The sequence below is a fragment of the Hemitrygon akajei genome, chromosome 11 (genome assembly GCF_048418815.1).
Source record: "Hemitrygon akajei chromosome 11, sHemAka1.3, whole genome shotgun sequence".
Lineage (NCBI taxonomy): Eukaryota > Metazoa > Chordata > Chondrichthyes > Myliobatiformes > Dasyatidae > Hemitrygon > Hemitrygon akajei.
Genome location: NC_133134.1, coordinates 6158262 through 6184252, shown reverse-complemented (window position 1 = coordinate 6184252; position 25991 = coordinate 6158262). Strand labels below are relative to the sequence as shown.

General features: G+C 49.2%; 2 protein-coding genes across 6 annotated transcripts in view; both read right to left on the bottom strand.

Moving 5' to 3' along the window:
• Positions 1–1902, bottom strand: part of mettl9 (methyltransferase 9, His-X-His N1-histidine) — a 46310-nt gene extending 44408 nt beyond the window's left edge. The window contains exon 1 of the mRNA XM_073062327.1: positions 1545–1902. Coding sequence (XP_072918428.1) covers positions 1545–1902 — 358 coding nt within the window. The remainder of the gene's footprint in view (positions 1–1544) is intronic.
• mfsd13al (major facilitator superfamily domain containing 13a-like) lies at positions 1304–24833 on the bottom strand. 5 transcript variants are annotated; one of them, XM_073060136.1, is made up of 7 exons: positions 24594–24826; positions 15832–16079; positions 12649–13377; positions 10398–10552; positions 8132–8215; positions 7350–7493; positions 1304–4017 (listed from the first exon to the last, which is right to left on the bottom strand). In XM_073060136.1, the coding sequence occupies exons 1-7, from the start codon at positions 24610–24612 to the stop codon at positions 3876–3878; spliced, it is 1521 nt and encodes a 506-aa protein (XP_072916237.1). In that variant the 5' UTR covers positions 24613–24826; the 3' UTR covers positions 1304–3875. The 5 variants fall into 5 exon arrangements, with proteins under 5 accessions (XP_072916237.1, XP_072916238.1, XP_072916240.1 ...); XM_073060137.1 differs by lacking the exon at positions 24594–24826 and adding an exon at positions 24181–24258 and having other exon boundaries at positions 15832–16083; XM_073060139.1 differs by lacking the exon at positions 24594–24826 and adding an exon at positions 24181–24252.
• Between the last annotated feature and the right edge of the window lie 1158 nt (positions 24834–25991).

Below are 25991 nucleotides of genomic sequence, written 5' to 3'. Positions count from 1 at the left end.
TGTAGCCCACTGCCCCTCTCCACACATCAGGTGAGTCCAGAGGAACGGCAGAGATCGAGACAGTTCGACACCAGCAACGTCACGGGAGTTGCCAACAGCGCTGAACTCTTCTCCCATTCCCCACTCTTACCTCCTCCCCCTTCCCTCTCTCCTCTTAACTTCCTTTATCCAGCGCCTTTACCTTTCCAACCCACCTGGCTTCAACGATCACTCTTTCCCCTCCCCTACCTTTTTATGTTGCCATCTTCCCCTTTCCTTCAATTGGGAAGGAGGGTCTTGGCCCCAAATGTTGACTTTGGTGCGAGGTTTTGTGCATTTCCAGCACCTGCAGAATCTGATGTTGTTGGTAGAGGCTACCACTGGGTTAACTTCCCCTCCCCACACCACCCTGGCTACAGCAACCTTAACGAACCGTGTGTCTTACACAGATTCACATTCACTTTCCCTCACTCACAGGAAAATAAAGGAACAAATAGAATTCATGAAAACCCTTCCCTGTCAGAGTAGTATAGGGACACCTGCCTGGGTCATTAATGAACCTTTGAACAAAGGCAGGGTGCCTGAGAGAGAGGCTACAAGCTGCGTATATTTTTCATCATTTTCCAGTCCTGAGGAAGGGTCTTGGCCCAAAATGTTGACTGTACTCTTCTCCATAGATGCTGCCTGGTCTGCTGAGTTCCTCCAGCGTTTTGTGTGTGTTACTCGGATTTCCCCAAGGTGAGTGAAGTTGTCCGTGTCAATTCAGCAGCCTGCTGGTTGTAGGGTAACAACTGTTCCTGAACCTGGTGGCCTGTTGGAGCCAAGACTCTACACCTTCTGCCCAATGGTAGTTGTGGGAAGAGAGGGAGACACTTCAAATGCAGACAGGCAGGGTGGGCTCAGGGCTGGCAAGGAGTATTAGACCTGCTGTTATCCCAATATCTAGTCTCCGTGCGTACAATTTCAATTGGCTTTTTATTTACAGGTTTCTGTCTACAGATTAGCTTTATCTGTCACAAGTACATAGAAACGTACAGTGAAATCATCGTTTGCGTCAATAACCAACAGTCTGAGGATGTGCTGGGGGCAGCCCGCAAGTGTTGCCTCACTTCCAGTGCCAATGTAGTAGTGTGTACTGCGGTCACTCGAGTACAATGTTCTCCTCAGCGGGGGCTGTCTATTGATGCTGTACAGGCACCCTACAATTGTCTAGCCCTAACCCTACCTCCGAGTGTGCGAGGAAACTGAAGCACCTGGAGGAAACCCAAACGGTCATGGGGAGAATGAAGTTTTAGCAAATAAAGACATCCAGATACCAATAATGTAACTGCACCTAAAAATCTGTTTATTTTTAACGACACGGGTGTGTTTAATCCCAGACATTCTGTGTGAAATACCGGAGAAGGCATTATTCTACAGAGTTGAGTGTCTGCCCCAAAGGCACCAATCAAAAGCAATGTTGTCGGGATTTACACATGGCGAACACTTGCTGTGTGGAGGCTGGTGTATCTGATGGTGGCAGGAAACCTGTTTGGGAGAGTTTTGTTGTAAGATGGAAAACCCACTGCACCGGGGCAGTTCGGAAGCTCGGCTCCAGTGGTGCAGGTAGTCATCACAAACTGGGTTTCTCCTCAGTGACATCTCTTGTGCCTTGTTGTGCCCTTCGCTCTCCATGAACCGACTTCCTGGCCGTTTGAGCTCACTGCTGGTCTCATCCGCCCAGCCTGCTGGATCTGACTCACACCAGTGTACGAGGCCCGCTGGCTCCCCCCACCTGCCCGGGGTGTGGCCACTGTCGCAGGCAAACGGCTGCTCGGAGTCACAGGTGAGAGCTGAGTGTGGAACCAAAGTTGAGTGAGCTGCCCCAGGATGGTCACAACCAGCCCCTTCACCAAAGGTGCTGTCCCTCCCTGGACCTCTCATACATGGAAAAAGTTACTGATCTTTCTAAAGTAAGGTTGCCGCAGAAAGGGTTTCATTATGAGAAACTTCATAAAAGTTATGTCCCTATGTTGGAAGGTTAAAACTTTTATAACATTGAAGATACCCAATTTCAATATTTGTTGTGGATGTTGTATTAGGACCCCCAGTCCGTTTAGAGCTAGATCGCATCTTGGAGCTCAGAATGGAAGTCTACAAATGAAATTAAAAGCAGACCTGACCCAAAGACAACCACACGATTGTCAGGAGGGCAGGTGCTCCCCCAGAACTGACAATTCGTAAGACAGAGGAGCAGAATTAGACCATTCAGCCCATCGAATCTGCTCTGCCATTCAGTAATGGCTGATTTACTATCCCTCTCAACCCCATTCTCCTGCCTTCTCCCTGTAACCTTTGACATCCTGACTGATCAAGAATTTATCAATCTTCACTTTAAATATACCCAATCGCTTGGCCCACACAGCCCTCTGTGGCAATGAATTCCCCAGATCCACCTCTCTCCAGCTAAAGAAATCCCTCCTTGGATGTCCCTTGATTCTGAGGTTCTGCCCTCTGTCCTAGATCCCCCCCCCCCCATTATAGAAAACACCCCTCCATGTCTGTCAACTGTCTAGGCCTTTCAATATTCGGTAGGTTTCAATGAGATCCCCCTCATTCTAATAAACTCCAGTGAGCACAGGCCCAGATACAGGAAACACTTTTCATATGTTAACCCTTTCATTCCTGGGATCATTCTTGTGAATCTCCTCTGGTCCCTCTAAAATTCAAACAGACTGTTTCCACTACTGCCCTGGTAGCCCTTTTCACACACTGACTATTCTCTGCATTAAAAGCCTACCCCTCAGATCAGCTTTGACCCCTCACCCCCAACCTTAAAAGCACATCTTCTGCAATTTGACATTTCTACCCTGGTGAACACATTCTGCCTCCCTCCATCAGACCCCCCCCCCACCCCCCGTCAGTCTCTGACACTCCAGAGAGTACATCCACCCTCTCCTTATTCCCCGTACATTTCTAGAAGAGTCATGGTATCTTCCCTCCCTTTTATTCCCTTAGGAATCCAGCTCCACAACTTCCTGAAGCAGAAAATTTGCCAGACTCACCACCCTCCACAAAGTAGTTCCTACGCACTTCAGTTATAAATGACCAGCCTCCTGCTTTGTAACTCTGTCTGCTCAATCAAGATCCATCCATCTGCCCTCTTAGGGTTTTACCTGGCCTCCATGGCACGAGTACCAACTCTTAAGTAAGGTCAGGGACAGGTTGAGGAGCTTGGGGCAGTGGGATGAAGGTTACTGGGCCCTGCAGCCCTGGTCTTTAGACTCGTTGGGAAGGGTTGGGCCCATGGGGTAGCTGTGGATAGCATGACGACGTGTTGTTCAGCTTGTGGCTTGTGCAGGAGCAGACCCCACACCTCACAGTTCCATTCCCTTCTACTGGACTGCACCCTTTCGGAGCTGGTCAGAATGGATGGAAGGGAAATGAACTTCCCGGACACAGAGTCCTCCCCAGGGAAAGGCAGCCCGCATTGAATCTACGCATCTCCAACCCCCACCATTCTTCATCGATCGGCCTAGTCAGAATCAACATCTCCCAAACCTGCTCTAAAGGACAAGGGCAGCAGAGCCCCAGTCACCTCCTGACTTTACTCCACCCGAACTGGGCCATTTATCACTCCGCCATCATTAACACTGGGTCCAACCCCCGGGCCTTCCCACCGAACAACATGTGAAGTGATTTCAAACCATCAAAGGCGATGGTTCGCAAAGGTAACAGGTGGCATTAATGAGATCCCCAACAGTGATGCCCAAGTCTGAAGAACGAGCAAAGAGACAACCAGATTAAAATTAACACCACCTCGTCTGTTCTAGCACGACTACAATAACGGTCCCCAACGGCAAAGCTCAGTCCAGAGATGCAAGATCTTCCTTCATCATATTAAGCGTTGCCAGCCTTTAGGATTCGATGTACTTTGAAATGTCGGTGTGGCTGTTCCGGATGGAAAAGGGGGTCCACGCCAGGATCTGCAGAAACGCAATGCATATGGGAACCAGGCAGATGAGCCAAAACATGGCCCCATGAAGGTCCTTCAAATCACTGCAGGGAAGAAACAAGACAGAAGTGGCTTCTCATCGTTAAACACAGAACACCACAGGCCCTTCGGCCATGATATCCTTTCACCTACTCCACGATCAATCTAACCCTTCCCTCCCACATTGCCCTCCATCTTTCTATCATCCTTGTGCCTATCCAAGAGTTTCTTAAATACCCCTGATGTGTGTGTCTTTACCACCATCTCTGGCAGTGTTTTCCACGCAACCACCACTCTCTGTGGAAAATATCTATCTCTGACTTCCCCCCCCCCCCCCCCCCATACTTTCTTCCAATCACTTGTAAATTATGCCCATCGTATTGGCTATTTCTGCCCTGGGAAAAGGTTTCTGGCTATGCCTCTTATCATTTTATCCACCTCTGTTAAGTCACCTCTCATCCTCCTTCGCTCCAAAGAGAAAATCCCTAGCTCACTCAAGCTATCCTCATAAGACGTGCTCTCGATTCCAGTCATCATCCTAGTAAACCTCCTCTGCACCCTCGCTAAAGCTTCCACATCCTTCCTGTAATGAGGCAACCAGAACTGAACACAACACCACCACAAGTGTGGTCTGATCCTTAACTTCTGGTTATATAGCAATTCTGACAGAGTAACATATTCCAGGGAGCAAAGTACCGGAAGACTGTTAAGAAAGAGTTAAATTTGATTCCTCTTTGGTATAATGTGCAACCCAAAATGGAAGTGTGTATGACAAAGTGGAGCCAGTTGGAACGTGGTGATAATGTGTATGGACACACATCCTTGAGATTAGATATTGGTGAAGAGTGTTTAAACGGCCCAAGCCCGGCTGCGGAAGGAGGAGGGTTGGACATGGAGCCAGCAACCCCATCCTGTAAAAACCCAGAGCTACTGAAACTCCAACAGAAGCTCATCCTGGGAGAGCAAGGATCTTCACCCAGAGGAGAAGTGAAGTCGTGTGGTGGGAGCTGCTGGACTGATCAGCCTTTTGTCATCCAGGAGACAGAGGACAGTAGGGTTTAAGTGATGGGCTTAAGTAGGAAGAATGTTTATCTCCTTACAGGCCCACAGTTTCTACGCTAAAGGCAACGAGAGATAAAAAGCTACAGACTGGTAACATTAGGTGTGGGAACATTTTAGAAGAGGGTATAAAAAAAGGGTAAAGGGTAATCTCTTTGTTTGAGGGGGAACATTCTCTTATTCTGGTTCGTGATTAAGAGCTGGAGATAAAGACAAGGAGATCTAGATGTGGTTAGGAGTTGAGGAGGGATCGGAGATCTGTCATAACCTTCCCCCCATCAAGGACATCTTCAAAAGGTGATACGGCGAGAAGGTGGCTGCCAGCATGAAGGGGCCTCACCGTCTGGACATGCCCCTTCTCATTGCTACCATCAAGGAGATACGGGAGCCTGAAAAAGCACAACGTTTCAGTAACAGCTTCTTCCCTCCACCAACAGATTCCTGAATGGACAATGAATCAGTGAACACTACCTCACTGTTTTTGCACTAATTTAATTCTTATATATGTATATTTTACTGCCACAAAACAACAAATTTTATGACATACATCAATAATAATAAACATGATTCTGAATCTCTGCAAATAAAATCAAGCCCATTCTAACAACTTCCTACAGAAGCACCGCGAGTGTCCTGTCTGGCAGCATCATTGTGGGGTATGGAAGCGCCAAGGCATCGCATCACAAGACCTACAGATGACAGTAAAAACTGCTGAGAGGATCACCTGTACAGGTGTAGCACAACCTCCCTGCTCTTAAATTCTATCCCTCCAGCAATGAGGGCCAGTATTCTTGATAGCCTGCTGCACCTGCAAACCAACCTTTAGCGATTTTTGCACAAGCACTCCCAGCCCTTCTGAAAAGCAGCAAGCTGCAATGTTTTTATCATCCATTTTTCCTTCCAAAGTGGATGATCTCACATTTACCAACATCGTACTCCACTGCCAGTCCCTTGCTCACTCACTTTACCTATCTATATCTCTCCGCAGACTCTCCGTACCCTATGCACAATTTACTTCTCCACTCAATTTAGTGTCATCAGCAAACTTAGATACACTAAACTCGGTCCCCTCTTCCAGATCGTCAGTGTATATCGTGAACAGTCGCAGGCCCAGCACCGACCCCTGCGGCACACCACTCACCAATTGCCAAGCAGAGAAACAACCAACTGTATACGTCCATATCTTAAAGACAAGTCTTTTATGTGGCACCTTATCGAACGTCTTCTGGAAATTTACCAGGAACATTGTATACGAAGGGCCCAAAGCATTGTTGAGAGTTCTTACCACAATCTCTTTGACCCACTGTCATCAGGAAGGAGGTACAGGAGCACCAGGTCTAGGATCACCAAACTGGGCATCAGTTCTTCCCCTCCGGCTGTGAGACTAATGAATACCCTGCCACCACCGAAGTCTCGTCACTGGGACAATGAGCTGTTTACTGTTCACTACATGTTCTTTGAATCACATTTTATTAATTTATTTATAGTAATAAGTGTTTTTTTGTACGTGACTTTTTTTTTGCTCTTGACCCCAGAGGAAAGCTGTTTCATTTGGCTGTGTTCGCGTGTGGTTGAATGTTAATTAAACTGGAATTGATTGATTTAATATTCTGTTTGATGTGCTGTGTGAGATTTGTGCATTTTGGTCCAGAGAAATGTCGTTTCATTTGGTTGTTTATATTACCGTCAGATGACAATAAACATTAATTTTTCAAGTCTCTGAAAAATTTAGAAAAAATCATTCTCAATTTTTTAAAGTTCTGTGAATGGAGGTCTGATAACCTGAAACGTTAACTGTTCCTTCTCCGCACATGCTGATAGTTTCTGTTCAGTGTTTGCGGAAGAAGAACAGCAGCGGGGTAGTACTTTACTGATGCTACTTGCTGGGGAACTTTACAGTGCGGGAACGACGAGCCGGTCCCACTGAGATGAAACGCAAGCATACTCAAAAGCCCCACAAAGAGAGAGTTCTGCACATAGGAGGATCAATCATTCCGTCACCCGCATGGGCACCCAGAGGTTCTCACAACCGATCTGATACAGTTCAGTTTACAGTATTCTCTGGTTTTGGTAATAATATTCGATCCATATTGGATCGATTCTGAGAACTGGCAAGCGCACACGTGGCTGATTGTGCAGTAACTCGATCGGGTCTGCTACACGCAGGAAACGCTCTCTTTTGGTGCGAGGTTTCGAGTGAGTACATTTTGGTCTCGGTGGGCCTGGTTCGTCACTCCTGTGCTATAAATTACACAGTGTGTCTCATTACTAACATAACTCATAAACACATTTAATCCCGCTGCTCCGTGCAGTATTGGCAAACGGTTCTGGCTTTTACCTTTGGTCTGATCGCGTAAACTCATCCTTCAGCTTCTCATAGTCAAACTGGTTAAGTAGAGCCACAACCAGCATTGGGGCTAGAGACTGAGCTGGCTTCGTAAACAGGGCATTGGTCCCAAACACCATGGACGACAGGGGGAAGCTGAAAGAGGGGGAACTCTTAAACTGCACAAAGTGTATTTACACAGAAACAAGCCAAGTCCCATTGATTTGCACCCAGACCAAAACCCTCCACACCACTCCCATAAAAATACTTATCCAAAACTCTCTTAAACAAACCCACATCCACCACCTCCTCCGACAGCTCTTTCCACACTCACACCACCCTCCAAGTGAAGTTCTCCTTCTTGTTCCCCTTAAAATTTCACCTTTGACACTTAACCTATGGCCTCTAGTTCTAGTCCCACCCAACTATCAAGTTTCCCGATTCTTCTATGTGGAAAATGGAGTTTAATAGGTTAATTGATTAGCCAGGGTGTTAAAGGTTATGAGGAGAAGGCAGGAGAATAGGATTGAGAGGGATAATAAATCAGCCATGATGGAATGACAGAGCAGACTTGATGGGCTGAATGGCCGCATTCTGCTCCTATGGCTTATGAACTGACTGTTTCTCCCAAGTCCCAACAAGATGTGGTGAAGTCTGAAATCCCAGCTCTCCAGGATTACAGCGTGACAACGGAGTCACCGGCGTCACTCAGAAACATCGGTGTACACCCCCGTTAGCAAAGCACTAGACACTCGCAAACGCCTGCGAAGCCAGCGAGCCGGGACGAGCCTCACCTGCGCTTGTGCTTCTGAAGGTCGGCATCGATAAGGTCAGCCAGAGGCAAGTTAAAGAGACTGAACATTGCTGATACCATCACCCTGGCAGAGACATGTGGAGATGGAGATCTGATTAGAATTTTCACATCAAGAGAAAATATTCAGGACTATTTAGCGTCATTTCCAAAACACAAGTGTAAAGAAGAATTAAATAATCATTACTCTGGGTCGGATGCAGCACCAAAAAACGTTAATTAAAAAAAACAATAAATACAAATGCGGAAGATAGCTGATATACAATGACTGATTGTATGTTCATAACATGATAAAGTAGAGGTGCTGGGGGTTGTGGAACAGCCAGAGTAAACAAGATGGCACAGACTAGATGGGCCAAAGGGCCTGATTCTGCACTCTAATAGGCAGACTCTCAGAGGATGCAGATGACAAATATCAGTTCTCAGAGCAATGTGGCTTCTAAAAGACGAGTATACCTGCACTCAGACCCCAAATGACACTGATAATCCCTTCAGCCCAGTACAGAACACCCCATTCCAGCCATAACTGGATGGAAATTCTTTCAGGAGAAGCAGGTATGTTCAGGGGAGAGGACACTGACATAACCAGAGATCATCAACATGGTCACGTTGGGGCAGCAAGGTAGATTAGTGGTTAACCTAACGCTTTACAGCGCCAGTGGTAAGACTGGGTTTCGATTTTCACCACTGTCTATGAGGAGTTTATATGTTCTCCCCGTAATCATGTGGATTTCCTCAGGGTACTCTGGTTTCCTCCCACATTCCAAAGACGTACCGGTTGGGGTTAGTATGTTCTGAGCATGCTACAGTAGCACTAGAAGTGTGGTGACACTTGTGGGCTGCCCCCAGCACACCCTCAGACTGTGTTGGTCGTTGACACAATGACATGCCTCTGTATGTTTTGATTTACGCATGACAAATAAAGCTAATCTTCTACAAAGCAAGTGGAGTTGGAAGTCTTTAAGTGCATTAATTTGGGTAAATCCCCAGAGCCTGTCTGGGTGCATCCTAGGACGTTGTTGGGAAGAGAAGAGAGTGCTTGGGGCCTGGCAGAGATTTTCATTCATCTCTGGCTATCTAGTTATCCATCTATTTAGCAAAGGGGACACTTCCAGCTGCAATAGACCACCAGCAGCACCCAATTCAACACTAGCCAGTTACAATGACCAATTAACCTACTGACCAGTACTTCTTTAGACTGTGGGAGGAAACCAGAACACTCGGAGGAAACCCCTGCATTGCACAGGGACGCTGGGATCGAACTCTGAGCTGTAATACTGTCGTGCTAACTGCCAAGCTACCGTGGTGTATCTGTACTAGCCACAGGTGAGGTGCTGGAAAGATGGAAGATGTCTTATGTTGTGCTTGGAGGAATAGGAATAAGCCAGGGAACTACAGGCTGGTGTGCGTTACTGTGACGGTGGGAAAGGGATTAGGACAGACATGATTTCATTGCATTTGGAAAATGCAACAAAAGATCAGGGATAGTCAGCATGGCTGTGTGCACAGAAAATCATGGGGATTCTACAGAGGAACCTCGTCAGAGGGTGGAAGAAGCTGCCAATGGCAGATGCAAAGTTTGGCTAACTGCACGGATGGGAGGGGTATGGTCCAGGCTATGGTGTAGATCGATGGGACTAGACAGAATGATGGTTCAGCACAGAATAGTTAGGCCAAAAGGCTCGTACTGCAGTACTCGATGACTCTATAAATCTGATCGAGTCTTTTTGACAAGATGACCAAGAGGACTGATGAGGGCAGGCATGAAGACATCGTCCAGACCCTGGTCCCCTATCACGGTCTGGTCTGGAAGGCTGGGCACCACGGCCACGTTATGGCGGGCAGTGTGACACCATTACAACTCAGGGCGTTCCAGAGTTCAGAGTTCATTCTGACACTCTGTGAGGAGTCACTGTACGTCCTCTCCGTGGGATGTGTGGGTTTCCCCGGGTCTCCAGTCTCCTCCCACAGTCTAAATAAACCAGGTAGGTTAAACGGCCATTGCGAATTGTCCCATGATTAAGCGAGGGTTAAATTGGGGATGTTGATGCCGGGGCAGCATGGTTTGAAGGGCCAAAAGGGCCTATTCTGTGGACAGAGGGAGGGTGGGAAAGAGAGAGAGGGGGGAAGAGAATGAATGAATGAATGAACGAGAATTAATGAATAAATACTCGGGATCCAGGCTGACATCTGCACTGCCCTGCTGTGACAGAACGTGGCAAAAGGAGATCATGAGGCTTGTCACTTACATGTTTCCCACGAGGAAGACTGACAACAGATAGTGATGACTTGGGCCCAGAAGCAGCATGATACTGGCACTCAGCAGCTCCAGGTAGAAGGTAGCAAGGATGATTTTGTAGTAACCAACCCTCTTCAGCAGTGACTGGCTACTGAGAATCAGGAGCTGAGGAGAGAAGAGAGAAGATATTTGATGCTGGGCACCAGTCAGAAACCCCTCAAGTCCTAGCTTTTGAAAGATATATTGCCAGATGGTGCACAAGCTCGAGGATTCAAAATCTGTTGCAACACAAACCACTGGACGTACCCAGCAGGTCAGTGAGGGAAATGGACAGTCAGCATTTCGGCTGGAGACCGTTCTCTCGGACTGCATTATCAATCCATTTACAAAAGTAGTTTCCTGTCTGCACTTCTCGCTGCCTCAATAAACCAGCAGGCACAATCAAAGACCAGGGGCATTCTCTCTACCCCCCTCTCCATCGAGCTGAAGATACAAAACTCTGAAAGCACGTACCACCAGGCTCAAGGGCAGCTTCTACCCCACTGTTGTCAGACTACTAAATGGTTTTCTCGTACAGTAAGATGGAATCCTGACCTCACAATCTACTTTATAATATTGTATCATTTACCTGTGCTGCACTTTCTCGGTAACTGTGACACTTTATTCTGCAGTGCTCTTGTTTTACCTTGTTCTACCCCAATGCACTGTGTAATCATCTGATTATTAATGATAGAGGCCTTAGAACACCACAGCACAGAAACAGGCCCTTCGGCCCATCTAGTCCGCGCTGAGCTATTACTCAACCTGAATCCGAGCCACAGCCCTCCCATCCACGTACCTATCTAAACTTCACTTAAATGTTGAAATGGAAATCACATTCACCGCTGGCAGGCACTGGCAGCTCATTCCACTCTCACCACCCTTTGTGTGAAGAAATTCCCCCTCATGTTCCCCTTAAACATCTCACCTTTCACCCTTAACCCATGACCTCTACTTCAAGTCTCACTCAACCTCGGTGGAAAAAGCATCACACACACGCACAAAATGCGGGAGGAACTCAGCAGGCCAGGCAGCATCTATTGAGAAAAAGTACAGTCGACGTTTTGGGCCAAGACCCTTCAGCAGGACTGGAGATAAAAAAGATGAGTAGATTTAAAAGGCGGGGGGAGGGGAGAGAGAAACACAGTGGATAAAGCCTGCTTGCTTTTACCCCATCTATACCCCTCATAAATTTTGTATACCTCTATCAAAAGGAACACCTGATCTGTGTGAACAGTACGTGAGTCGAGCTTTTCACTCTATCTCAGTATGTGACAATAATAAACCAATTCCAATGTGCACCTTAATCATACACTGTCTTGTCATAGACAACCTCCACACTGAAGTAAAGATTCTTGCTACCTGCCCTCTCTATCTCCCACGTCACAATGACCAAATTCTCTCGATGTGTACTGACAGGCTGCATCACAGCCGGGAGCAGTCACACCAGCGTCCCTGAATGGTAAACCCTACAAAGAGTGGGTACGGCCTCATCGGTCACAGGCATAGACCTCCCAACCACTGAGCACATCTTCATGAAACACTGTTGCAGGAAAGCAGCCTCCATCACCCAGGCCTTGCTCTCCTCTCACTGCTGCCATCAGGAAGAAGGTTCAGGAGCCTCAGGACTCTCACCACCAGGTTCAGGAACAGTTATTACCCCTCAGCTATCAGGCTCTTGAACCAGAGGGGATAACTTCACTTACCCCATCACTGAACTGTTCCCACAAAACCTATGGACTCACTTTCAAGGACTCTTCATCTCACGTTCTCAATATTTAATGTTTGTTTGTTTATTTATTTATTATTTCTTTTTTATCTGTAGCTTGCTGCTGTCTGCACTCTGGTTGAACGTCCAAGTTGGGACAGCCTTTCACTGATTCTGTTATAGTTACTATTCCACAGATTTGCTGAGTATGGTCAAAGGAAAATGAATCGCAGGCTTGTATATGGCAACATAAATGTACTTTTATAATAACTTTACATTGAGCTTTGATAAATCAACTCCAATTCTCATCTCGCTCTCTTGTCATTGACAGCCCCACCATGGATAAAGATGCTTGTTCTCTACCATTTCTACCTCGATGTCTAAGCTATCTTATGTATACTTATTGTGGGGCTTTTGTGTTGCATCAAATCCGGAGGAACAATTATTTCGTTCCCCTCTCCATTTGTGTAGTGGAAATGGCATCAAACAAACAGTTGGCAGCAGGGCGGGTTACCTGCGGACAGATAAATCCGGCTCCATACATGATGCTCTTTGCAAAGCCCGGGAGCACGTGCTGAGGGATGAGGTGGTCGGCGAAGATCAGCATGAAGTTGTTCATGAAGGCCAGGTGGAAGACCTGGAAGAAGTTCATGATAATGAAGAACAGGAAATCCTTCTCCGTGATGATCTGCTTGGTCAGGTGGAAGACGGAGGTCCAGGAGAGGTCATCCACGTTGTCCGCTCTGCACTTTCCCAACCTATCGCCTTGCTCGTACTGGCTGACGCTGTGCTGGCCGGTATAGTACATGCAAGCGAAGGCCAGCCCCGCGACGCACAGCATGAAGAGCTGGAAGTTAAAGATGTTCTCCATGTTGCTGGAGACAAGACCGCAGAACAGGACACCGGAGGAGCCGACCAGCGAGGCCACTTGGTTGTATTTGATGAGCAGCAAACGGCTCTCGTGCCTGGTCGAGATCTCGGCAAAGAGCGCGCACTGCGCCAGCAGGACAAAGGTCAGCATCCCGTCAAAGGCGCACAGGGCGATGACCAGGTGGACCCCGCAGAGCCAGTCGCCCTCTGAGTAGTCCCGCCAGGGGAACCAGGGCAGCAGGAAGGCAATGGCGTAGAATGGAGCACCGTACAGGATGGAGAGCCGGCGCTGAGTGCAGCACCGCAGACTGGAGTTGTCCTGCAAGTAGCCAAACAGGGGGTCGTTGAAGGCATTCCACACCATGAAGACCACCTGAAGGGAAAAGCACAATACATTCACTGAGATGAGTCATACAGGCCCTTCGGCCCAACCAATCCATACTGACCACATTGGTCAATTTGAAATTGATTAATAACGTAGATTATCATTAATCATTATTATGTTGATCAATATATTAATATGATCAATAATCCCAATTTCCTGCTTTCTGCCCACATCCCTCTCAGCCCTGCCCCTACGTGTACTGGTAACCCCCCCCTTTACAAAGGTTGAGCGTTCCTATGAAACCATTCTTAAGCTGAAATGGCGTAAAGCGAAGAACTGTTAATTTATATGGGAAAAATGTTTGTAAAAGCAAAAATCCTCTTTGTAATGTGAAAACAGGTTACTAATGTAGGGCTTTTGTAAAAGTGAAGTGGTGTAAAGCGAACATTCGTAAAGTGGGGGACGCCTACTTAACCATGTGATTCTCAACTGTACCTGCTTCCAGCCACTGTCTCCGGTTGGCAAGATGTTCCATACACTCACCACCCTCTGCGTGATAGTCGCCCCCTCATCTCCGTTTCAAATCTTTTCCCTCTCATTCTAACTCTATGCCCCCTAGTTCTGGATTCCCCTACCCTGGAGAAAAGATCGTTATCATCCACTTTATCCCTGCCTCTCATAATGTTAAACATTTCTCAGGTCACCCCCTCATTCTCCTTCTTTCCAAGAAATGAACGCCTGGGCTATCCTAACTCTCCCTGTAACTTGGGCCCTTGGATCCCAGCAGCACCCTTGTTGGGTTGTTACCACCTGCGGAAAGATTTCCTGGTTAGAAATTTGGATTTAAGAAGGCCATTCTTGGAAGAAAGGAGAAAATGGTGGAAACACATCTCAAAGAGCTAACACAGGCACAGTAGCTGAATGGTGAGTGTGTTCTAAGATTCTTCACAGAATCGTAGAACACTACAGCACAGAAACAGGCCCATTGACCCACCTAGTCCACCCCAAACCTGTCTGCTCCCTCCATACCCCTCCCATCCATGTACTATCCAAATTTTTAAGTGCTGAAATCGATCCCACATCCACCACTTCTGCTCTGAAGTGAAGACATCCCCTTAAACATTTCCCCTTTCACCCTTAACCCATGACCTCTAGCTCTAGTAATCAATGGGACTCATCAGCAAATTTGAAGGCCCTTTACATTCCCTTTAAAAACAAACACCTGCTGTTATAAGGCTCCTGAATGGACCTCTTGTTTGCTGTACTCTAGATTTCCGAACCTACCCGAGTGTAGTAACCCTTGCACTTTATGTCTCCCTGCCCTCTCTATAACACCTTATTCTGTGTTCTGTTATGTATAATGTATTGCTCCCAAAGGAAATTACAGTGTCACAGTAGCATTCCAAGTGCACAGATACACAAATATTAGAAGAGAAGTAAGAAGAATAAAAAATAAGTTACCTTATAAAAATGAGATTTACGAGATTTCCAAGTCAAAGATGACAGGATTTACAAGATTTCCAGGTTCACACTGATAAGATGGTAGTAATATTATACAGTACGAGGTGCACATTCACAAACTCGATGAAAGGATTTGTCTGGATGAATGTAAACCAAAGCACTTTGCTGTACCTTGAAACATATACCAATGATAAACCTCTCTACACAGCAACAAAGCAAAACCCTCACCCGTCCCTGACATTCTCTCGTCCCATAAGACAAGGGAACAGAATCAGGCCATTTGGCCCATCGAGTCTGCTTCACCATTTCATCATGGCTGATCCATTTTCCTCTCTGGGTCTCCTGCCTTCTCCCCGTATCTCATCACGTCCTGACCATCAACCCCTGCCTTGACTACACCCAATGACTTGCTGGGCTGTGTGGCTCACTGGGGTAGAAAGGTGTGGTCCGGCTGAATCTCGATATAAACAAACATGACGTTCCAACATTCTGTCATCTCCTTTGTAGGGAATTTGGGAGTCATGTTAAAATCACAGATTAACAAGGCACAAGTATTCAATGCTACCTTTCAATCTCTTCCCGCCCCAACCCTCCTCCCCCGGGAACCACGTTCTGAGCTCGGGATGGGCTACAACAGCAGAACACACCGGGTTCCACTCCTGTACCTAATAAAGTGGCCACTGAGCGCACGTGGTATGAAATGTGTTGTTTTGTGGAGCAGTACAACGAAAATTAGTATAAATTCCAAACACAAGTAGTGGAAAAGATTGCGAGGTAACACACACAAAATGCTGGAGAAACTCAGCAGGTCAGGCAGCATCTATGGAGAGGAATAAAGAGGTGGTGCTTGTGAATGATTCAGACCTCTGACGGCAGAGATGAACCAACTGTTCCTGAATTGTTGACTGTGAAGACTGTGTCTTCAGGCGCTCGTCTCTCCTCTCAGTCCTGATGCAGGGTTTTGGCCCCAAACATCCCCCCAGCAGATGCTCCCTGACCCGCTGAGTTCTTCCAGCAGACTGTTTAATGGTTCAAACTCACCTGTGCTTGCTGAAAGTCCCTTTCAGATATTCTGTACCGATTTAAAAAGAGCTTCACGTAGTAGAAGCTAAAGAGGTTGTTCATTAGTGCAGCCCCCAGTGTTGTGAAGGAGTAGGCGAGTGCATTTTGATGAATCCCCAGCAAGCTCAACTTCATCTTCATTAATGAAGGACGTCCCAGCTGGAGGTGAAAATATTTCCTGCCCTTATATCCACATCCACCACGTGAACGGCAACAGAATCCTAAATCTACCTTGGGGGAGAGAAGGAGAGTTTCAAATGATCCCCAAAAATAAAACCTATCTTCAAACATACTGAACAACTCCCAAACTACTCTTAGAAAACCCCACAACGCTCTATCGAGCTCCTTCGCTCCATCCACAACCCTGAGGGTTTCCCAGTGCCCAACCCATTCTGACATGTTGGTTCACGGCCTCCTCTACTAAGAGCAATGAGGTTTTCCTTCCCAGAACATCGAAGATGTCCTCCTCCTTCGAAGAACAGTGTTTCCCTCAGCTGCTTCTCCCCCGTTGTCCGGGCATCTGCTGCCACCCCATCTTTCCATTACCATGTAGGGATAAAGTTCCTCTTCGCCTTACCTACCACCCAGTGAGCTTCTGTGTCTAGCACATCACTCTCCACGACTTCCGCCATCTTCAACGGGATCCTGCTGCCAAACACATCGGTCCCTCACCCCCCCCCCCCCCACCCACTTTCTGCAGTGATTGCACTCTTCACTAATCTCCCTCCTGACACTTACCCCTCCAAGTGGGACGAGTGTTACATCTGCCTATTCAACTCCTCCCTCACCTCTGTTCAGGGCCCCAGACATTCCTTCCAGGTGAGGCATTTACTGTGTCTAGTGCTTCTAATGCAGCCTCCTCTGCCTCAGTGAGACCTGGCGTAGACTGGGGAACCATTTTGTTGAGCACCTCCACTCCATCTGCCACAACAAACAGGATTCCCCGGTTAATTCCGACACGCCAGTCCACAGCCTCCTCTACTGCCACGAGGTAGTGAGGGAGGAGGTGGAGGGGTAGGATAAATGCCAGCAGGGAGATCAGTCAGGAGGGATGATACCCCAGTTGGAGATGGTGGAAGTTACGGTGAATTATGTGCTGGACGTGGAGGCTGGTGGGGTGCCAGGTGAGGACAAGAGGAACCCTCTCCCTAGTGGGTGGCAGGAGAATGAGGTGAGGGCAAACGTGCGTGAAATTTACAAGCAGAAATACCCTTGCAAGTGCTACACTTCCTCCCTCACTACCATTCAGGGCCCCAAACAGTCCTTCCAGGTGAGGTGACACTCCACTTGTGAGTCTGTTGGGGTCATCTACTGTGTCCGGTGTTCCCGGTGTGTGAGACGCAACGTGGATTGGGAGACTGCTTCGCGGAGCACCTGTGCTCCGCCTGCCAAAAAAAGGAGAATCTCCCAGTGGCCATCCATTTTAATTCCACTTCCCATTCCGATATATCAATCCATGGCCTCCTCTACTGTCGTGATGAGGCCACACTCAGGTTGGAGGAACAACATGGACCCTCCAGCCTGAAGGCACGAACATCGATTTCTTGAACTTCTGGTAATGTGCTCCCCCCCACACCATTCCCTTCTCTCAATTCGTCACCTCCCCCTTCTCTTTCTCACTTCCATGGCCTCTGTCCTCTCCTACCAGATTCCCCCTTCTCCAGCCCTGTATCTCTTTCACCAATCAGCTTCCCAGCTCTTTACTCACCCCGTAACCCCCATTTCACCCCTCACCTGGTGTTTCTTCATCCCCTCCCCCTCCTCCTCACTCTGACTCCTCATCTTTATCCTCCGGTCCTGCTGACGGTTTCCACCCGGAACCCCGAATGTTTAATCTTTTCCGTAGATGCTGCCGGGCCTGCTGAGTTCCTCCAGCATTTTCCCTGTGCTTGGAGTTCCAGCGCCTGCAGATTTTCTCGTCTGTAGATCTGGACTTGGAACTAAAACCAGGACGAGGGCAAATATGACTCCTGTCCCAGCTCTCTGCATTGCCTTACTGTGCCTTTTTAGAATTGATTCTCCTACCTGTTTTTAAAGCTCTCGGGACCAGAGCACATCACAGAACGTTTTTTGTTTTACAATCCTGCACAAGCTCTCAGGTCTTCTGCCGGTCTCTTCAATTTAAACAATCTGCCTCAAAAGAGATTTGGCAGGTCAGCTGTTCTGAACTCCACCCCTAAACTGCGGAGCTCTGTATCTAAAACCATAAGGGATGCAGATTCAGTTGACACTTTTAAACATCAGCTCTAAACCTGTTTATTTAAGCTTGCTGCTAACTAACAATTTTTTATCTTCACTATAGCAGCGAGAGGTTGAAAATGTCGTTGAAAACTCCGGCCAGTTGGTTGGCCCAGGTTTCCAGGCGCTCGATCGGGGCCATAAACGTGATGGCACTTACAGACCCACAGCCCTCGCAGGTCTGACCTGACACAAACGACACATTTCACTGCATGTATGAATGTACAGAAATAAAGCTACAAGCCTATATTTAAAAGCTGAGGATATTACGCCTCGATCAAATCACCTCTCATCCTCCTTCACTCCGAAGAGAAATGCCCTCGCTCACTTTTCCTCCTAAAACAAGCAGCATCCTGGTAAATATCCACGGCACCCTCTCTAAAGCTTCCTCATCCTTCCTAAAACAAGTGACCATACCTAAACACAATACTCCATGTGGTCTAACCAGAGTTTTATTGAGCTGCAACATTACCTCATGGCTCTTGAACTCAATCCCTGACTAGTCAAGACAAGCACTCCATTCACCTTATTAACCACCCTATCAAGATGTGTGGCAATTTTGAGGGATCTATGGATGACACCTGTTCCTCCACATTGCTGAGAATCCCGTCATTAACCCTGTCCTCCGCCTTCACATTCCACCTTCCAAAGTGAATCACTTCACACTTTCCCGGATTAAACTTCATCTGCCACTTCTCAGCCCAGCTCTGCATCCTGTCAATGTCTAATTGTAGCCTACGACAACCTCTATTCACAACTCCACTTCCATGTCATCTACAAACTTACTAACCCACCCTTCCACTTCCTCATCTCAGTCATTTATAAAAATCACAAAGAGCAGGGGTCCCAGAACAAATTCCCATGGAACACTCACTGGTCACCGATCTCCAAGGCAGAATGTGCCCCATCTGCAACCACCATCTGCCAATTCTGAATCCACACCGGGCATTCTCACCTGGATCCTACACCTCCTGTCTTTCTGAATGAGCCTATCATGGGGAACCTTAACAAACCCCTTACTGAAATCCATATACACCTCATCCACTGCTCTACATTCTCAAAGAATTCATTGTGGCTCATGAGGCATAACCTGCCCCTCACAGAGCCGTGTGTTACGGTGTAACTGGTGGGTGTGTGTCTGTTGCAGTGTAACTGGAGTACGTGTGTGTTACAGTGTAACTGGTACCCATGTGTTACAGTGTAAATGGCTTATGTGTATTACGGTGTAACTGGTGCACATGTGTAATGGTGTAACTGGTACACATGTTAGAATATAACAGGCATGTGTGTTACGCTGTAATGAGTGTATGTGTGTGTTATGGAGTAACTGGCGTACATGTTTTACGGTGTAACTAACTCGTGCGTGTGTGTGTTACGATGTAACTGGCGCGTGTGTGAGGGACAGGAGTCAACAGTATGGAAGAGCATTTAACTGGGGGTGGGGAATCTTGGCAGCATCAGTGGGGAACAGATGGACTCACGGGAACGCGCACGAGGAATATGGAGATTGCTCAGGGAGCACTTGCTGGGTGGTTTGCCCCATTGAGGCAAGGAAAGGATGATGGAACTGTGTTCGACAGGAGATGTGGAGCATCTCGTCAAGAGGAAGAAAGAAGGTTCAGGAAGCAAGGATCAGAAGGGGCTCTCAAGAGACAAGGCAGCAAGAAGGAATGGAATTCGGAGAGCAAGAAGGGACATGAACGGGCCTTGGCGAGTAAGATTAAGAAAAAACTCCAGATGTGTGAAGAACAGGAGAATGACTAAGAGTGAAAGTAGGAATGATCAGGAACAGCCGAGGAACCATGCCTGATGTCAGAGAGGTCGGGAGGTCATTGATGAATACCTTGCCTCCAGCATTCCCTCTGTGGCGTGCATACACATCTTTTACAAGGGAATCTAAACTGCACACAAAAGGTTGTCACCCTCTACCTCACTGGCATGTTGAGTATATTTCATGCTGCATCTCCTTTTCCAGTTTCTGCTGAGAGTGTTGTTGGCAGCGTGGAGTTTGCCATGATTTGTCTGCAGATTTTAGAACTGGCTTACTATACGGTTTTTATTGAAGAAGTTGTTGATTCACCGTGTCAGATTCCAAAGAGCAAAGGCTGTGAAGCGCAAAAGAACTGCTCGTTCATTTAAAACTGAATCGCTTCATGACCATTTCAAACGCCTTTAGTAACGTGAAAAGATTGATATTATTCCATGCTGTCGTATAGTCTATGAGAAATAAAACTCAATGATGTGTATTGTTTTATGACTTTTACACAATGAATAACAAACTGGACTGGGTAGTTTATCATCTTTAGAAACGCTTCAGGTTTACTTCCACTTAAACTCAGCGCAGACATTGTTGTCACTGGGCAAAAAAACTGCACAGCACAAGATTTTTGTGCACAAAATGCGAGGGAACGTTGCTTGTATCACTGAAAGGGACCCTGACGTTGGTGAGGACGATGTACAACAGGCTGATATGCTGGAACATGTCAATGGAACTTTTGAAATACATTAGGATGTACAAGTCACCAGGGTACACGCAGGTTACTAAGGGAACGAGGGAAGTGATTACTGCGCCTTTGGCTATGATCTTAGCATCCCCACTGGCCACTGGAGTGGTACCAGGTGATTGAAGGGAGGCAAATATTATTCTTCTGTTCAGGAAAGAGAGTAGGGATAAAATTGGGAATTATACACCAGTGAGTCTTACTTCAGTGGGGGGCAAATTATTGGAGAGGATTCTTACACTGTAACACACACACCAGTTACACTGTAACAAATACACATGCCAGTTACACTGTCCCCCTGCCACACTGTAACACATGTGCGCTAGTTACACTGTAATTCACACACCGCAGTTACATTGTAACAGACACTATCGCCAGTTACACTCCCCCACCACACCGTAACAGATGCACGCACGCAGGTTACACCATAACACACTCCCTACCAGTTACACTGTAACACACCTGCCCTGTCAGTCACACTGTAACATACACATCCCACCAGTTACATTGTTAACCCCCCTCCTGTTACACTGTGACATGCACACTCCCGCCAGTTGCACTGTACCCCCCCCCACCTGCACACACACCGGTTACACTGTATCCCCCCCCCGGGGCGAGTTACACTGTAACCCCCCCCACACACACACCCCGGTTACACTGTATCCCCCCCCCCCCGGGACCGGTTACACTGTACCCCCCTCCCCGGGGCCGGTTACACTGTACCCCACACACACACAGAGTTTACACTGTACCCCCCCGGGGCCGGTTACACTGTAACCCCCCCACACACACACACACCCCGGTTACACTGTATCCCCCCCCCAGGGCCAGTTACACTGTACCCCCCACACACACAGAGTTTACACTGTACCCCCCCACACACACACACAGAGTTTACACTGTACCCCCCCCCCCGGGGCCAGTTACACTGTAACCCCCCCACACACACACACACCCCGGTTACACTGTATCCCCCCCCCAGGGCCAGTTACACTGTACCCCACACACACACAGAGTTTACACTGTACCCCCCCATACACACAGTTTACAATGCACCCCCCCCCACATACACACACACACAGTTTACACTGTACCCCCCCCCCCGGGGCCGGTTACACTGTACCCCCCACACACACACACACACCCCGGTTACACTGTATCCCCCCCCCCGGGACCGGTTACACTGTACCCCCCCTCCCCGGGGCCGGTTACACTGTACCCCACACACACACAGAGTTTACACTGTACCCCCCCGGGGCCGGTTACACTGTACCCCACACACACCCCGGTTACACTGTACCCCCCCGGGGCCGGTTACACTGTACCCCACACACACACACACACCCCGGTTACACTGTATCCCCCACACACACACCCCGGTTACACTGTACCCCACACACACACAGAGTTTACACTGTACCCCCCCGGGGCCGGTTACACTGTACCCCACACACACACAGAGTTTACACTGTACCCCCCCCCCGGGGCCGGTTACACTGTACCCCCCTCCCCGGGGCCGGTTACACTGTACCCCCCACACACACACACACACCCCGGTTACACTGTATCCCCCCCCCCCGGGACCGGTTACACTGTACCCCCCTCCCCGGGGCCGGTTACACTGTACCCCCCTCCCCGGGGCCGGTTACACTGTACCCCCCCCACACACACACACACCCCGGTTACACTGTATCCCCCACACACACACACACCCCGGTTACACTGTACCCCCCCAGGGCCGGTTACACTGTACCCCCCCAGGGCCGGTTACACTGTACCCCACACACACACACACAGAGTTTACACTGTACCCCCCCCCGGGGCCAGTTACACTGTAACCCCCCCACACACACACACACCCCGGTTACACTGTATCCCCCCCCCAGGGCCAGTTACACTGTACCCCACACACACACAGAGTTTACACTGTATTCCCCCCCCACACACACACACACCCCGGTTACACTGTATCCCCCACACACACACACACCCCGGTTACACTGTACCCCCCCAGGGCCGGTTACACTGTACCCCCCCAGGGCCGGTTACACTGTACCCCACACACACACACACAGAGTTTACACTGTACCCCCCCCGGGGCCAGTTACACTGTAACCCCCCCACACACACACACACCCCGGTTACACTGTATCCCCCCCCCCAGGGCCAGTTACACTGTACCCCACACACACACAGAGTTTACACTGTACCCCCCCATACACACAGTTTACAATGCACCCCCCCCCCCACATACACACACACACAGTTTACACTGTACCCCCCCCCCCGGGGCCGGTTACACTGTACCCCCCTCCCCGGGGCCGGTTACACTGTACCCCCCCCACACACACACACACCCCGGTTACACTGTATCCCCCCCCCGGGACCGGTTACACTGTACCCCCCTCCCCGGGGCTGGTTACACTGTACCCCACACACACACAGAGTTTACACTGTACCCCCCCGGGGCCGGTTACACTGTACCCCACACACACCCCGGTTACACTGTACCCCACACACACACACACACCCCGGTTACACTGTATCCCCCACACACACACACACCCCGGTTACACTGTATCCCCCACACACACACACACACCCCGGTTACACTGTATCCCCCACACACACACACACCCCGGTTACACTGTACCCCACACACACACAGAGTTTACACTGTATTCCCCCCCCCACACACACACACACCCCGGTTACACTGTACCCCCCCCCACACACACACACACCCCGGTTACACTGTATCCCCCACACACACACACACCCCGGTTACACTGTAACCCCCAGGGCCGGTTACACTGTACCCCACACACACACAGAGTTTACACTGTACCCCCCCCCACACACACACACACACCCCGGTTACACTGTACCCCCCCCAGGGCCGGTTACACTGTACCCCACACACACACACACAGAGTTTACACTGTACCCCCCCGGGGCCGGTTACACTGTAACCCCCCACACACACAGAGTTTACACTGTACCCCCCCGGGGCCGGTTACACTGTACCCCACACACACACACACACACCCCGGTTACACTGTATCCCCCACACACACACACCCCGGTTACACTGTATCCCCCCAGGGCCGGTTACACTGTACCCCACACACACACAGAGTTTACACTGTACCCCACACACACACACACACACACACACACACCCCGGTTACACTGTACCCCACACACACACACACACACACACACACACCCCGGTTACACTGTACCCCCCCCACACACACACACACACACCCCGGTTACACTGTACCCCCCCCACACACACACCCCGGTTACACTGTATCCCCCCAGGGCCGGTTACACTGTACCCCCCTCCGGGGCCGGTTACACTGTACCCCACACACACACAGAGTTTACACTGTATTCCCCCCCCCACACACACACACACCCCGGTTACACTGTACCCCCCCATACACACAGTTTACAATGCACCCCCCCACACACACACAGAGTTTACACTGTATTCCCCCCCCCCCCCCACACACACACACACACCCCCCCCGGTTACACTGTTACCCCCCCTCCCAGGGCCGGTTTCACCGCATCCACTGACCGGTCACACCGTGTCCATGATCTCCAGCCCCGTGGCGCCTTCACCGCGGATGTTAGTCGCTGGCCCCGCCCCTCCCCTCCCGGGAGATCGTCACGTGTCCCGACCTCGGAGCGCGGATTGGCGGAGGGAGATGGGCGGGGCGGGGCCGGACACGTCCCGGAGCTCGCGCCGCGCCCTCTCGGCAAACACTGCCCGGTCTGCGCGGAGTCTGCCGTCTTCTGGGGGGGAGCCTGGGGGCATTTATGGAAAAGAGTGAGCCGCCGACGGGTTGTTCCCTCTGCATAGGCGCTGCCCGACCTGCTGAGCCCCTCCGGCATCGTGTGTGTGTGTGTGTTGCTCAGGATTTCCAGCGCCGGCAGAGTCTCTCCTGTGTGGTATACTCTACCCCTATCACAATCTATCTCCTATCTCACCGTCTCTGTGCCGCTCCATTCTGTTACTGTGTTCGCTTGTTCTCCCTCCATACTCTGCAACGATTTGATCCGTGTGAACAACCTTTTAACACCTCGGTGATAGACGCCCCGTTCGAGAGGCAGCTCCTCCGCCAGTAATCTGATCTGTACGTAAAAAGGTTTTTTCACTGAACCTCAATACGTATCATAGTACTAAGATTAGGCCATTCGGCCCTTCAGGTCTGTTCTGACAGCTGATTTATTATCCTGCTCAGCCCCATTTTCCCGCCTTCTCCCCGTAACCTTTGACACCCTGACCAACATAGAAAATAAAATCCCAAAGCACCAAAATTGTAGCCTTCTCCCTGGTTTTCTCAGACCCTATGGAGCATTCTGATCCCCCCCACCCCAGCTCATTCCTAAACCGGCCCAGCACACACAACACGCTGGAGGAACTCAACAGGTCAGGCAGCATCTGTGGAATCCAGTTCCACTCCCTGTCAGGCATGAGGATATCAAAACTTTTCCCTATCGGTCACGGTGACCAAACAGTGCAAATAGACTCCCTGATCAGGCTGTCTGATGGGCTGCAGGGTCAGACATCTGGAGTATGAAGGAGCAGATGTAGAAAGCCACACCCATCCATCCCACTAGGAGTTCTGTCACCTCCCCCCATTATGTCTAAAACAATGAAAGGTCAAGCTGCCACTCTCACCTCCCACAACCCAAGTGGTTAAGGCTTTGGGCTGGTGATCTGAAGGTCGTTGGTTCGAGCCTCAGCCGAGGCAGTGTGTGTGTCCTTGACACACTGCTCCTGCACGTTTGTAGCCCAGTGGCGGCGCTCGGTGCAGTACGGACAAGGCAAGACTCTATCCTCATAATTCCACAGCCTATTCCAGGCTCTCAGGAGGCGAGATGGAGATAAGTCTCTACCAAAGGAGGTGGAAGGTGCTCCTTCCCTCTGCTAGCCAGCAAGGTGTAGCACCTGTTTAGCCCCCGATCGGGGTCATATGAAGCCATGGGAGCAGCTGATGGATGATCATATGAGCAGCCGGTCCTGGTTGTGTGACCACTGACGCCAGGCAGACAATCTCTGAAGAGTATTGATAATGGCTGTGGTCACCCATCTCGTAAAGACACTGACCAGAAGAAGGCAATGGCAAAATTAGCAAGAACAATCATGGTCATGGAAAGACGATGATAACCCACGTCACACAGCACATAATGATGATGTCACATGACAGCACATAACAAATGAATGATTCCATGCTCTAAGTTCATCTACCTGACCTGTAATTGAAATGTACACAACTCAGAACTTCTGATGAAATACTGGCCTCGTGAGGTTGGCAATGTGGACTTACCAGTACGATACCCACAGTCAAAGGGTTAAACTGCAAATTGTGCCCCCGAAGGCAA